General features: G+C 35.1%; 1 protein-coding gene across 1 annotated transcript; it reads left to right on the top strand.

Annotated features, from left to right (window-relative positions):
- Positions 1 to 452: 452 nt before the first annotated feature.
- On the top strand, positions 453 to 2,908 carry LOC131022959 (uncharacterized). The gene is made up of 2 exons (XM_057952499.1): positions 453 to 1,698; positions 1,800 to 2,908. Exons 1-2 carry the CDS (start codon positions 453 to 455, stop codon positions 2,906 to 2,908), a joined length of 2,355 nt encoding a protein of 784 aa, XP_057808482.1.
- The last annotated feature ends 12,017 nt before the right edge of the window (positions 2,909 to 14,925 follow it).

Below are 14,925 nucleotides of genomic sequence, written 5' to 3'. Positions count from 1 at the left end.
ATAAAAGATAAGCAGAAATGTAAAAAACACAAGATATACGCGGTTCGATCATAAATGATCTACGTCCACGGACGTTACTCGAGTTTTCCACTATAGTTGAGAAGTTTACAATTTACAAAGTGAAGTAGTAAGAATGAATCCCCATTTTTTCTACACATATGAGCCCTATTTATAGAATACGAATAAACCTAAGGCCTTTGGGCCCTTTAGGCCCCTAAAGCCCATTAGCCCAAACCCCCCCCCCCCCTAATACTGCTATATAGCTTGGAGTCGAGCTATCAGAGCTGGTATATGCACGAGCTAGTATAAGCCAGAGCTGGAAGGCGGAGCCGAGTTGAGCCAAGCCGAGAGTCAAGTCAATCCTGTACCAAATATCAGAAATAACCATAATAACAATAGTAATAATAATGATCATAAATAGAAATATTCCCGATATGTAGTGTACAGTGCTGATGCATATTTTACTCCTCATTTGTGTGCATAAAAAACTTCCGGAGAACTGGAAAGATTGGATCGAGACACCGTTTACTGAAGAAGAGATTAGAACAGCGGTGTGGAATTGCGAAGGAGGGAAAAGTCCCGGGCCAGATGGATTCAATTTTAACTTCTTCAAAAATTGCTGGGAGATTATTAAAGATGACCTCTTCGAGGTTATGAGAGATTTTCATTCACACGGGAAACTCGCAAAAGGCAGTAACCCTTCTTTTATTGCCCTGATTCCGAAGAAAGAAGGCGCCGCTGTTCTGAAAGAATTTCGGCCAATTTCCCTCATTAACTGCCTGTATAAGGTGATCTCCAAAGTTCTTGCCTCGAGATTGAAACAGGTTATGCATCTCATTATAGCTGAATGCCAGAGTGCTTTTGTTGGAGGTAGATACATTCTTGATGGTGTGATTGTGCTCAATGAGATCATCGAAGAAACTACTAAGAAGAAGAAAGGTTTGGCCCTGTTTAAAGTTGATTTCGCAAGAGCTTATGATACTGTTGACTGGGCTTTTTTGGATAACATGCTTGAGCATATGAATTTTGGATTCAAATGGAGAGGGTGGATATCAGGTTGTCTTTGTTCGGCTTCCGCAAACGTTCTGGTCAACGGAAGTCCCTCGGGCGAGTTTCGGTTGGAGAGAGGACTTAGACAAGGTGATCCACTTTCACCTTTCTTGTTCCTAATTGTGGCGGAAGGTCTTAATCTCCTTGTGGAAAGAGCAATTCATAAAGGATGCCTTGAGCCGGTCTCTATTGGTAGAGAGGAGGTTAGGATTTCTCATTTGCAATATGCCGACGACACGATGTTTGTTGTCACCGAGAAGAGAGATAATGCTTGGGCAATCAAATGTATTCTTAAGTTGTTTGAACTTCTGTCGGGTTTGTCAGTAAACTTCGACAAAAGTTGCATCGTAGGGGTTGGAACTTCAGAGTCCGTGTGTAGAGATCTGGCAAACACTCTTAAGTGCCAAGTGGGGGAGATGCCGATTAATTACCTTGGCATCAAGATTGGGAAAAGTCTGTCTCGTGCGGTGGAGTGGAAATATCTTGTGGACAAAGTCAAGAGGAGGATTGCAAAGTGGAATAACAGGAAGATCTCATTTGCTGGTCGGGTAACCTTACTTCGCTCGGTTCTAACCTCCATTCCGATCTATCAAATGTCGTTCTCTATCATCAATAAATCAGTGATCTCTCAGATTCGTTCGATCGTTTGTAACTTTCTGTGGGGGGGGAGCAAGGGGAGAGGAAAATTCATTGGGTTAAGTGGGAGGATTTATGCTCTGATCTTAAACATGGGGGTCTCGGATTGAAAGATCTTGAAAGCTTCAACAAGGCCCTTATGGCCAAATGGATTTGGAGATTTCTAACGGAGGGAAACTCTCTGTGGGCGCGGGTTGTCAGGGCATGTAAGGGGGATCTGGTATGGGATGAAGAAGGTTTCAGTTTAGAAGGAAACAGGTTGCTGAAACCAGGGTGGTGGAAGAACGTTCTGAAGTTGAGCTGGGGGGACAAGGGGGGGTGTTTGAGGGACAACCTGAAACCACAAGTTGGAGATGGGGCGTCTTTCTCTTTTTGGAATCAGATTTGGGTTGGTGCGAAAACTCTGGGAGACCTTTTTCCAAGGCTTTTCAGAATTAGTGACAACCAAGGGGGTTCTATCAAGACAATGGGAGATTGGTTTGATGGAGTTTGGGAATGGAAGATCGGTTGGAATAGAGAACTGAGGGGGAGAGAGCATGATTGTTACTCTAATCTTCTTGCTATTCTTTCCAACGTTGAAATCTTTGCAGGAAAAGAAGATGGCTGGAGGTGGACGGCGTCGACTAATGGAGTGTTCACGGTCAAATCGGCGTACAGCAAGATTAGAGAGTCTGGTGCCTCCTCTCCTCAAGGTGCCGTGGGTTTTGATCTTCTTGAGATGTGGAAAGCCCCGGCGCCTTTTAAGGCAAAGACAACCGCTTGGAGAGTGTTGAAAGGTAGGCTTGCTACATGTGAAAACTTGATCAGAAGACAGGTGAACATTCCTATTTCGGAAACGGCCTGTGTGTTTTGCAAGGAACAGACCGAGACGATGGAGCATCTCTTCTTCAAGTGCCAGAAATCCGATGTAATTTGGTGGAATCTTCTGCAGTGGCTTGGTTTTGAATCGGCTTTGCCCGTTAAGGCTAGAGAGCATTTTCTTGCCTTTTCAAATCTTGGTAAAAAATCTGATTCAGCTCTTCTCATCGCTATCTGGTTGTGTACTATTTGGTCAATTTGGAACGGGAGGAACAAATGTAAATTTAACCAAGGAACATGGAATCCTCACAAGCTGAAGGCAGAGATTAAATCACGAGTGTGGGGGTGGAGCTTGGCTTTCAAATTGCCGAATTATTCCAACGATTTCAGGACGTGGATTACAGGAACAAATATCTTGGCTTGAGCCCTTCGATTTGCTGGTCTGTTTCGTCTGCTGGTGTCTGATAGGTTTGCTTCTTGTCTGTCTGTGTTTCATTCCCCCAGTGTTTCATTCCCCCTTTTCCTCTGTTTTATGTTCTTTTGAGCCTCTGGTATCTCTGGTACCTCATGGGGTGCTTTTAATGAATTTCCTTTTCTGAGCAAAAAAAAAGTAATGGAAAACTATAGTAGTATATTTTAGTTAAAATAAATTATTATTTTTTTAAAATAAAATATCCACTTATTTGATAGATTTTTAAAGCAAGTTTAAATATTTAATGTTGAATTATTATTCAATATATATAATAATTATTATTATATTAAAATTATGGAATGAAAATGTATAAAAGGTAAGAATATCTTTTTATATGGAAAATTGAATATTTAGTGCATTTGATCCAAATAGCATCACCCAATAAAAAAATATATTTGAACTTTATTTTATATATTCCCATAAAGGTCTGCGTGCTAGTATGTTGTCATTGGGCATCTTGACTGCAGATCATGAGAAAGAATCTTATAACGTCTAACCACATTAATGATTAAGATCAATTATTAATATAATTCGCAAAGCCATATATATATATATATATATATATATATATATATATATATATATTATAGATCAATCATGAACCGAGTCACAATAAATAATTGACAAAAGTAACATGTTGTTTTCAATTAGCAGTCGTTTAATTACTCTCACATTAATATAATTGATGATTGAAGATTCAATGCACAATATATAGGAGATAACACCCTATTCTAACTAAACTAAACGCATATATAGCTAGTAATATAAAATTTCATTTATATAGATAAATTTTCTTTACTAATTGACATGCACCTGACTCATTCAATAAATTAGTGTGACCACGTACTATATAACTTCCAAATTAATATTTGGGCCTGTTTTAAAAATGTCAAATTTCATGTTTTTACGTATATTTAGAATCACTTCCCGTTTGGGTTGAAGAGTGCATTATAATCAAAGATGCAACTTTTTTGAGTTTTACTCCATTTATTATTTATGATCATGGTACATTAGTAGATATTTTTATTAAGTTAGTTACTTAAGGATTCTAGCGAAGTAAGAACAAATATCAAATAGTGGCTAGTGATATCGTTGTAGGTCTGGATGGTTGAAATTAGCCCGATTATATTACATGTATCGTACAATTATCTTTGATTTATGCACAATGTATAACAGAAATCAAGAATGAGTACTACAATCACTGACTTTTTTCAATTATATATATGTATATATATATGGTCAGCTTCAATGAAAATCACTTCCTTATATAGAGAATAGAGATCAAATTAGAGCCATTGATCTCACCAAAATCAATGAATCAGATTAATCCGGATTCTTTAAGTTTAGGAAATCCCGTAACATTATTATGAACTTTCGGACATACTAATGTTCGTCGATGTGTTCGAATAAAAAATAAATGAACATACTAATGTTCGTCGATGGTGAAACGAGAAACCAACACCTAAACTAGAAAGCAGTAAACGACACGGATTTACGTGGTTCGGTCGAGAAGACCTACGTCCACGGGGGTTTTGGGGGTTTTTCCACTATAATCGAGAGAGTGTTTTACACTTTACAAGTTGTAAGCTATAAAAATGAATATCCCCCAAATCTATGCCTCAAGACCCTATTTATAAGCATGAATATAAACCTAAGGCCCTTGGGCCCATTAGACCCCTAAAGCCCATTAGCCCCATGAATCAAGCCCAAGCCCCGTTATTCTAATCTACATCTTGAAATTGAGTCATCAGAGCTGGAAGGCGGAGCCGAGCTGAGCCAAGCTGAGAGTCAGGGCAATCCTGTACCAAATATCAGAAATAACCACAATAACAATAATAATAATAATAATCATAACTAGAAATATTCCCGTTATGTTTAGCACAGCGCTGGTGCATATTTCAGTCCTCATCAGCTACTCCCCCCTAGTCTGGTTGAACCGGGTATTCTTCGTGTTCAGCCAGCGAAGTATTGTTAAAGCCAGCGCTGTGCTGTTTTCCTTAATCCCTACAAATCATGAAGACATAAGACTTTTAATACTTTAAGAAAGCAAAGATAAGCATTTTCCCCTTGACTTTGGAATTGTAGTTCCAAGTTAGATTTCCTTCTTGTTTGTTGAATGTTGACAAAGATAAATAATTTCCATTTCTTCGGGCGCATAAGAAGACCAACGCTGAGAATACCCCATATTGAATATTTTGCATAGATAAGCAATATAAATGCTTTATGTTGGATGAATCAGAAGACCATTGCAAGAATACCCGAATAGCATAAGAGGACCCATGTCGAAGTTGAGAAATATGATACTCTGATCATGTGAGAAAACCCATCATAAATATTTGTCGAGTCTGAACAATATACCCTGTTGTTGAGCGCGTAAGAAATCCAGCGCGTGAGAAGACCAATAGATAATCCGCGTGTAAGAAAACCAGCGGCAGAGGATTGAAATCCCGACAGAGGATTGAAATCCCGGCAGAGCATTGAAATCCCGGCAGAGGATTGAAATCCCGGCAGGGGATTGAAATCCCGGCAGGGGATTGAAATCCCGGCAGGGCATTGAAATCTCGGCAGAGCATTGAAATCCCGACAGAGGATTGAAATCCCGGCAGAGCATTGAAATCCCGGCAGAGCATTGAAATCCCGGCAGGGGATTGAAATCCCGGCAGGGCATTGAAATCCCGGCAGAACATTGAAATCCTGGCAGAGGATTGAAATCCCGGCAGGGCATTGAAATCCCGGCAGGGGATTGAAATCCCGACAGAACATTGAAATCCCGGCAGAGCATTGAAATCCCGGCAGGGAATTGAAATCCCGGCAGAGCATTGAAATCACGGACGGCGGCAGAGCATAGGAATCACGGACGGCGGCAGAGCATTGGGTATCACGGACGGTGGCAGAGCATTGAGGTCACGGACGGTGGCAGAGCATTGGGATCACGGACGGTAGCAGAGCATTCCTCTGCTGCTTCCCTCCTTTGTATGCAGTCCTTTGCTGCTTCCCATCCAAGCATTCCTCTGCTGCTTCCCTTCCAAGCATTCATTTGCTGCTTCCCATCCAAGCTTGAACCCTCTGCGCGGAGCATGGAGGACCCGGGGGGTGCAACCAACTTTCGCGGCTTACGATTAAATAGTAACCCTCTGCGCGGAGCATGGAGGACCCAGGGGGTGCAACCAACTTTCGCGGCTTACGATTAAATAGTAACCCTCTGCGCGGAGCATGGAGGACCCGGGGGGTGCAACCAACTTTCGCGGCTTACGATTAAAAGAACACCCTGCAGGGAGCATGGAGGATCCGGGGGGTGCAACCAACTTTCGTGGCTTACGGTTAAGAGAACACTCTGCGCGGAGCATGGAGGGCCTGGCCGGCGCAACCAACTTTCGCGGCTTACGATTAAGTAGTAACCTCTGCGCGGAGCATGGAAGGCCCGGATGGCGCGACCAACTTTCGCGGCTTACGATAGCATCCTTCTGCGCGGAGCATGGAAGACCCTGGGGGTGCAACCAACTTTCGCGGCTTACGATAGCATCCCTCTGCGCGGAGCATGGAAGACCCTGGGGGTGCAACCAACTTTCGTGGCTTACGATAGCATCCCTCTGCCTTTCCCTTGACTTGCTGAGAAGCAATTTTGAATTTGTAAATTGGGGACTACGGGTATACACCCTACTCCCCCATCTGGTGACATGTGCAATACCCTGCATGAACATGTTAAGTGTGTGTGTGTTTGGTGCTCATGCTTGTGATGATTGTGAGAGAGTTAGCATAACTACAGTTCCCAAGTAACATAATTCAAGTTGCATTTCAAGCTCTAGCACATATGCAGAAGGTGTGCAGCTTCGTGTACTTAGTCAATTCATAATCCAGCCCTAAGCACATATGCAGAAGGTGTGCAGCATCCAAGACATAATTATTATTGCATAAATCCCAGCACAGATCATATAAGTCATGGTTTTGCCCAAGTAAAGAAGTAGAATATTTCCCAACTACCTATCATGCTTACATGTTCCCATAAACTACCCTAAGATCATAATTTTGCTTAGTGATAAAGCACAATACTCCCCCATCATGCTCACATGCTTCCACGAGATAAAGTTCAGCGAAGTACCTGAATTACCACTTACAAGTGGTTTACCGTTTTCATGTTATGGCGGTTCCCATATTTTGTTCAAAGCTTTCCCAAATTTAATTGCCCTGTGCTACAAGATCTCTTAGGCACATATATTAGTACAAATATGAAAGCCCCTTTAAGACAGGGCTGCAAAGAGAATTAAAACCCTAGATATATAATCCATTGCCACAACTTGATTCTCATATTCATATACCGATGAATTCATTCAAATTTTCAAATCCCATCAAAGATCATATAAATCATGATTTTGCCCAAGTGATAAAATATCACATATCCCAATCATGCTCCTCCCATTGATAAAGTTCCGCGAAATACCTGAATTACCACTTACTAGTGGGTTACCCTGTTTTACATTATGGTATTTACCATAATTGTTCAAATCATTCCCCAAATTTGTTTATCCTGTGCTACAAAAATTCTTAAGCACATATATTAGTAAAATATGAGAGACATTGAAACAGGGCTGTAAAATGTATACCGATCATTGGGAGAACGCGAAACCTCTATCATGTAAAATAAATGCTTATGTAAAGCTTACTCGGGGAGATCATAAGGTTCGATTCCAGATTTCACAATAGGACATTATAGATGAAATCTACAATGTAAAGGCCTCCACAAATCAGATCATAGTAATCTACTAATTTAAAGCTTGATTCAAATAAACATACTTATGTTCGTAAGTTCATAATAATATTCGTTTGTTCCCAGAATTGGAAAATGAGGAATTTACGGGATTTCCTAAACTTGAAGAATTCAGATGAATCTGATTCATTGATTTTGGTAAGATCAATGGCTCTGATTTGGTCTTCATTCTCTATATAGAGAGTGGTCTCCATTGAACTCTTCCATATATATATATATATATATATATATATATATGTGGGGCGGTTATTCAATAAACCACCCTTATTTTAAGAATTACGAACCGGCAAAAATGCATGAATTTTATGTATAACACGCATGAATAAACTGTATAAAGGCATGAATTGCGAAAAATAATTTTTTGCTACTTTTGGGATTCGAACTCAGGACCATGAATTTATCCAACAAGGTGATGAATCAACCGTAGATCTTGATGATCTAAGGGCTGAAAATGGTTCCTAATTTATATTTTAAGAAACGTTCTTATTTTAGCCTTCCCCTATATATATATATATATATATATATATATATATATATATATGGTGGAGTTCTATGGAGACCACCTACTTAGATGGATAATAGAGACCACATCATGTCCGTTGAATGAATCTGAATCAAGGGACCATAAAATTTCATGATATTAAATTAATTTGGTATGTTTATGAAATCCCGTGAAATACTCCATTCCTTTTCTGATGTGGTACCATTCGTCAATGAACGTAATAGCTGAACATTAGTATGTTCATTTATTTTCCTACGAACATATCGCTGTTCATTTGTTTTTCTACACATATATCATCGAACATTAGTATGTTCATTCATTTTTCTACGAACATAGCAACGAACATTAGTACGTTCATTAGTATTTTCTATGTGAACATTAGTATGTTCGTTTGTTTTTCTACGAACATTAGTATGTTCATTAGTATTTTCTACGAACGTGTGGAAGAGAGAGAGAGCGTGAGTTTGAAGAGAGGGACGGATCAGTGAGGGAGATATTTGAGCATAAATAAAAGATTTGATTAGTTGTAATTAGGGAAATAAATAAATATGGAAAAATTACAATAATTAATGGACGAATGATCACCGTTAGATTAAGCAAGATCGACGCACAAGATTTGGTCTTCATTCTCTATATAAGAAGTGGTCTCCATAGAACTCCACCATATATATATATATATATATATATATATATATATATATATATATATATAGGGTGTGATTCTAGAGAGAACTACATTATTTGTGAGAACGGGAGAACCATCAAATCTAATGCATCCACTGTAAAAATTAATACATTCGCTGTTAAAATTAATGCACTAAAAAAATTAAAAAAAAATGCTCCCTTCAGGATTCGAACCTAGGATCTGCATTCATCCAACAAGATGATGCATCCACCGTAGATCTTGATGATCGAATGGCTGAAAATGGTTCTCCGGTCTTCTTTTATTTATGGTTCTTTCTTGAACCTCTCCCTATATATATATATATATATATATATATATATATATATGTCTTGAGATTGGTTAGATTGTAAATTACTCTTAGACTCTAAACTAGAACAGATTTACATTATTGATACACTCATAATTTAATGATAGAAATTTAATCTTTGACCAATCATAGTGAAAATATTTGAATTTTATGTAGAACACGTTTGAATTTACTGTGTAAATGTCTGAATTTCAGAAATTGGTTTTTTTTGCTCTCTGTGGGATTCGAATCCACAACTTTAAATTATACAATAAAGTGATGAATTAATCGGAGATCTTGATGATCTAAAAATTTAAAAATAATTCATATTTTATTTTAAGTTGAATGATTCATATTTTATTTTAAGTTGAATGAATCATATTTTATATTTTAAAATAACTTTCATTGTGATATTTGTGAGGGACCTTATATATCAATCAAATAATGTGAAACATATGGTACCACAAATTTGGGGGATAAGAAAAATGGGGCCTATTTTGATTTTGGATTGAATGCACCCCAACCCTAGAATTTAATCAGCCCAAAAGCGCGTTTGCTTATTGCTTAGCTGTAAAGGGCCACAATTTTAAGGGCCTTTTTCGAAACCTCAATTTTAAAATGCCCACATCCTTATAAAAACTTGTAAAATTGCCCATTTTCATAAACAAAAATGGGCAATTTTACAAGTTTTTATAAGAAGGGGGCATTTTTCCCTATTAATACTTTTTTTTTTATACATACTTCAGGAATCGTACGTCTCATTAAAATATATTTTTATACTCCCTCCGTCCATGAAAGAACTTCCTAGGAGGAAGTGTCACGAGTTTTAAGAAAATATTGTTGAGTGTATTGAGAGTGGATAAAAGGTAGTTGAATGTATGGAGAGTAATGAAAATGTGTTATAATTAATATTAGGAGTTGTGAAAAGTGAAAAGTAAGAGGATTATAAGTGGTGGAGTATAGTCCAAAAATAGGTAGGAAGTTCTTTTGTGGACGTCCCAAAAATGAAAGATAGGAAGTTCTTTCGTAGACGGAGGGAGTATTTTTTAAACAGGTTTAAAAATTACTTCACCCGTCCCACGAATCTTGACACGTTTGGTTTCGGCATGAGAATTAAAGAGTTGTAAATTAATGTTTTAAGTGTGTAGGTAATAAATTATAAAAGTGATAAAATAGGAGAGAGAAGATAATAACGTAATAAAGTAGGAGAGAGAATGTAATTAAAACCTCTTATTTTTGAACTAATTATTACTTTATTTGAAAATGTGTCAAGATTCGTGAGACGGCCCAAAAAGGAATACGCGTCAAGATTCGTGGGACGGAGAGAGTATATTTAGTACTATTTTTTTAAAATATATTTTTTATTTAATTATTCTGTTTTATCTTTATTTATTATTTTATATATTATTGTCATAAATATTAAATAAGATTTAGTAATTCTTTTAAGATAATTCAAGGTAAAAAGTAAACTATATTTTAAGATAATCTAAAAGAATAAATTATTAATTTTATGAGACGCAGCAAGTATATTTTATAGCTGAATTCCGAGGTTTAGCAGAATTTCATGTATATAGAAGAAATAATGTTTGCAATTTTATAAAATATTAAAAAATTGGAGTTGAGAGGGGGACAGGTTTGGTTGATTGAACTTATCTAAGACAGACATGCTAAGAAAGGTGGGCCTCTCCTCGTGCATGTCACGTGCCCTTTTAATTGAGATGGAATATTACTGTATATATCCACCAAATTCAAAAATTATTGTCATTTCTGTAATCGAACCTAGTCGAATTGAGATGAATGCTGTTATGTTTAAATTTGAGTTGTTTATTATCGATTAAATTTTAAATTTGAGCTTCAAATAGCTTGCAAGCGGCTCGATATGATTACTGCTCTAATTATTGTCTACTAATTTATATGATTAATTAATTTATTTCGTGTTGATTACTGCTCTAATTATTGTCTACTAATTTATATGATTAATTAATTAATTTCGTGTTTTTATAATTTGCATGCGATTTGTATTAATTTTCTATTTTCCTACTCTCTTTTGGTGATGTAGGATTGATAAGGAACTTTGGAAAGAAAGAAAAATACCACATAAAAAAGGACAAGAAAAGGGTACATCTGAACAAATGTTTATCTTTTTCGATGTTTCAAAAAAAAAAATTGGAATATATTTTCTTACTTAAAGTCAGTCTGGGGTTATGAGGAACGACAGTGATTTAGCAAAAGACTTTCCATTCATCTAAAAGAGGCCAAATAAAAATTACTTTTTTCTATTCTCATAAAAAAAAAAATCTTGTCAGACTTTTCTGGAAAACTAAATTTAAAAGAGAATGAATATAAGAAGAAGCCCTACTGCAGTTGCTATCTTCGATATCTAAAACTCATCATATATCATGATTCGTGAAAATTAAATCACACCTATCATAAAAAAACAATTTGATTCGAAAAAAGTACAATAATTTGACTGTTTCGACCCCAACATTAATTTGACACCTTGAGTTATTTATTTTTATTTTTAAGGAAGAGACTAGTAAGATTTATTAGCTCTATCTCAAATTAAGGTTGATTAATTATGTGTTATGTTTGTGTGTTTAGTACCTCAAAATATGTTTTTTAATGTCAGTTTTTGGGTTGGAGCTTAGTCATCTGTCACAGTAAGAATTAGTTGACAGAATCACAAAATGTTGATACCACACATCAAAATTTCAAAGATTTTATTGGATTGGGTGGGACACATTTCCATCTTCCAATTTAATGAATATTAATCTATACCCCTCTACTTTGTGTTATTATCTTTTTTTTTTAATTTACAATATTAGATAAAGAAATTAAATGGTCGCGTCACAGAGAACTCGAATCCAAGACCTTTGTGTTATTATCTTTTCCTGCCCTGATCAGTGATCATACACAACAAGTGACTTTTTTCAATTGATGAATTAATAATTTTAAAGATCTTGTGACGGTGAGCTTGAATCTGATCTTAAGCAGCTAGAGAATTTTTTGTTAGCAAATGTACTGCCACTTGAAATTAAATTGCAAATTTTCCTGCTTCTTTTTTTTTTTTTGTTCTTTTATTATAACCTGAAACAATAGTATAAGAATTTTATTTATTTACTTATATAGCCTCCAAATATCATGATTAATATTGTAAATCTCTAATTTAACAAGACCCTTCAAATTCCATTGCTCAAGATATCATTTTCATCATGTTTTTAGGACTAATGGACTATGCGTAGCATTCATATTTCATATAGTGGTTGAATCCGAATATCATTTAATTAAAAACTTTATCATATCATTCACAAGGATTTACAGAATCAGTTTTGATTGATTAAATTCGATTCTCAAATTTTTGTGATCAAGATGGGTTACACAGCCAACTGCCCACCATCCCATCGCTTTAGATTGGTGCATCAACTTCTACACTCATTTTAGTAATACTAGAGATCAACTTCTTTATTATATTTTCAAATTTTGCTCATGGAAATATTTTAAATACCTTTTTCATATAAATTATTATTTATTATTATTATTACTTAGGATGTAAGAAAAACAGAAAACCAATGTGTTTAACATCCCATTTTGTTTTTTCTTGATAAGAGTTGTCATTTCGGTGATACAAGGCTTGTTTGAGGTGTTACATAGATTGTGGCAGACATAAAAAGAAGAAATTGGGCAAGTATTTTGACTCAAATATTTTGTGCGCTTGAATATGAAAGACGATTCTCACACCATGTGTCGACTCAGAATGCACTTTTAATATTTTGGAATATTCTCCCTTTTTTTATCAAATGCTTTATTACATGTCACATAACTCAAAAGAAAAAAAAATACTACTACAAGTCTTTTCAAATCAAGAGCACACACGTGTGTGCGTTTTTTAAAAAGTGTGACATGTACGTGCCATTGCACATTTTTATGATATTATGTTATAATATATGCTAGAATCAGGAATGTTATAATATATGCTAAATTTTAAAATATAAATTTAATAGTATATGGTTGATTTGGATTCAAATGAATTGTACCTGGGTCTCAAAAAAAAAATGAATTGTACCTTGAAAGATTTGAGAGCAAAACACTATTGATTATTGTTTCACCCTTAGATTGGGCCCAGATACTGGCCCAGTAAGAATATAAATTTTGTTAATTGGGCTTTTTTGAAAAGGCTAATTATCGAATTTTAATGTGGATGTATATAATTCAATTTGGGTCCATGATTTGTATTGGTTTGGACAATTTTTCTTCTTGAGTGTTTTTTAGGGGAATTTTCTTCTAGAGTTAATCTTGAAATTGATGTTATTTTCTTATTAAGAAACTATAAATCTACGCGGCCATGTTGTGCCACTGCCACCCACAAATTAATTTAAATGGAAAATTTTGATTTATTTAATTTATTTTTTAAAATAAAAATAAAATTTAATTATTTTACTATATTGTACCTATTTTTAATAAAAAAAGATACAATTTATTTTTATTTTTATTTTTTTTAAAAGTAAAAAACTTGCAAAAAAATAAATACAATATGAACAATATAGTAAAATAACTATTTTTTATTTAAAAAAATAAATAATTATGGGTGGCCACAATGTGACTGTTTTAGCTTCACTCTTTGAGAAATGACATTTTTGTATTTAATGTAACATCTTTCATAGTTCAAAATCAAAGAATTTAGGTCGTCGTAGCTTGTACATTTAGTCCAAGATAAAAGTTTGGCTGGCAAAATTAATTAAAGTATTGATTAAGATCCTCACACTCTAATTATTTGTTGGCAATATCTCCAACACTCTTAAACACAACAGTTGGTGTATTTGTTTATTGCAGCATTAATTAGTTTACATTAAACGTTGCAACCGGTGAGCTTTTTACTGTAGCCTCAATTTATTAAACTCTTTTTCATAATTTCATTGACATGTCACATGAAAGCAATATGTATGCATCTAGTTTACTATTTTCAGTGTTTTTTTTAAACAAAGTTTACTATTTACGGTAAGACGTGTACAGCACGACTTTACTATTATTATCTCTATCAATTATGGTGAATTCTATACAAAACCCCATGTGCTGTGGCTGTATATATATTTGATGTAATTAGAAAAATATATAGCATGATGCACCTAAAATTAAAGATTTAAATAATGTATATACATTTCTATTAAAAATAAATAAATTTTATCATAATTTTGAAGATTCTTTTGGATACAGAAGGATCTTCATCTTTCATTACTTATAAAATATCGAACTTTCGTCAAATTTTGATTTTACATATAAACTTTAAAAAATAGCGCGATAATTACTAAATTTTCATCAAATTCTGATTTTGCATAACTATTGATTTAATCTAATTTTACTACCAATCGAGATTTCGACCAAATTTACCACTGACATGGCTACTGGAATAATCGATATGGCATAATCGCCGAGAGAATAAAACGACATATGTGATGACACATCGCAATCACTATTTGTAACTATGTAAAATAAGATTATCTAATTAGCCATATCAATAGTAATTTTGGTTTGAATCTCAATTGGTAGCAAAATCAGATTAAATGAATCTCGATTGATAGCAAAATTAGATTAAATTAAGTCCAGTAATTACCTCGTTACTTTTTAAAGTTTGTACACAAAGCAAGAAGTTAATGAAAGTTAAATAATTATCTCTCTACCTTTAAAAGTTTTTATGCAAATTAGAATTTGATGAGAGTTCAGTAATTTATAGGCA

Source organism: Salvia miltiorrhiza, chromosome 4 (genome assembly GCF_028751815.1).
Source record: "Salvia miltiorrhiza cultivar Shanhuang (shh) chromosome 4, IMPLAD_Smil_shh, whole genome shotgun sequence".
In the NCBI taxonomy this organism is placed as follows: domain Eukaryota; kingdom Viridiplantae; phylum Streptophyta; class Magnoliopsida; order Lamiales; family Lamiaceae; genus Salvia; species Salvia miltiorrhiza.
This window is presented reverse-complemented; position numbering and strand designations above follow the sequence as displayed.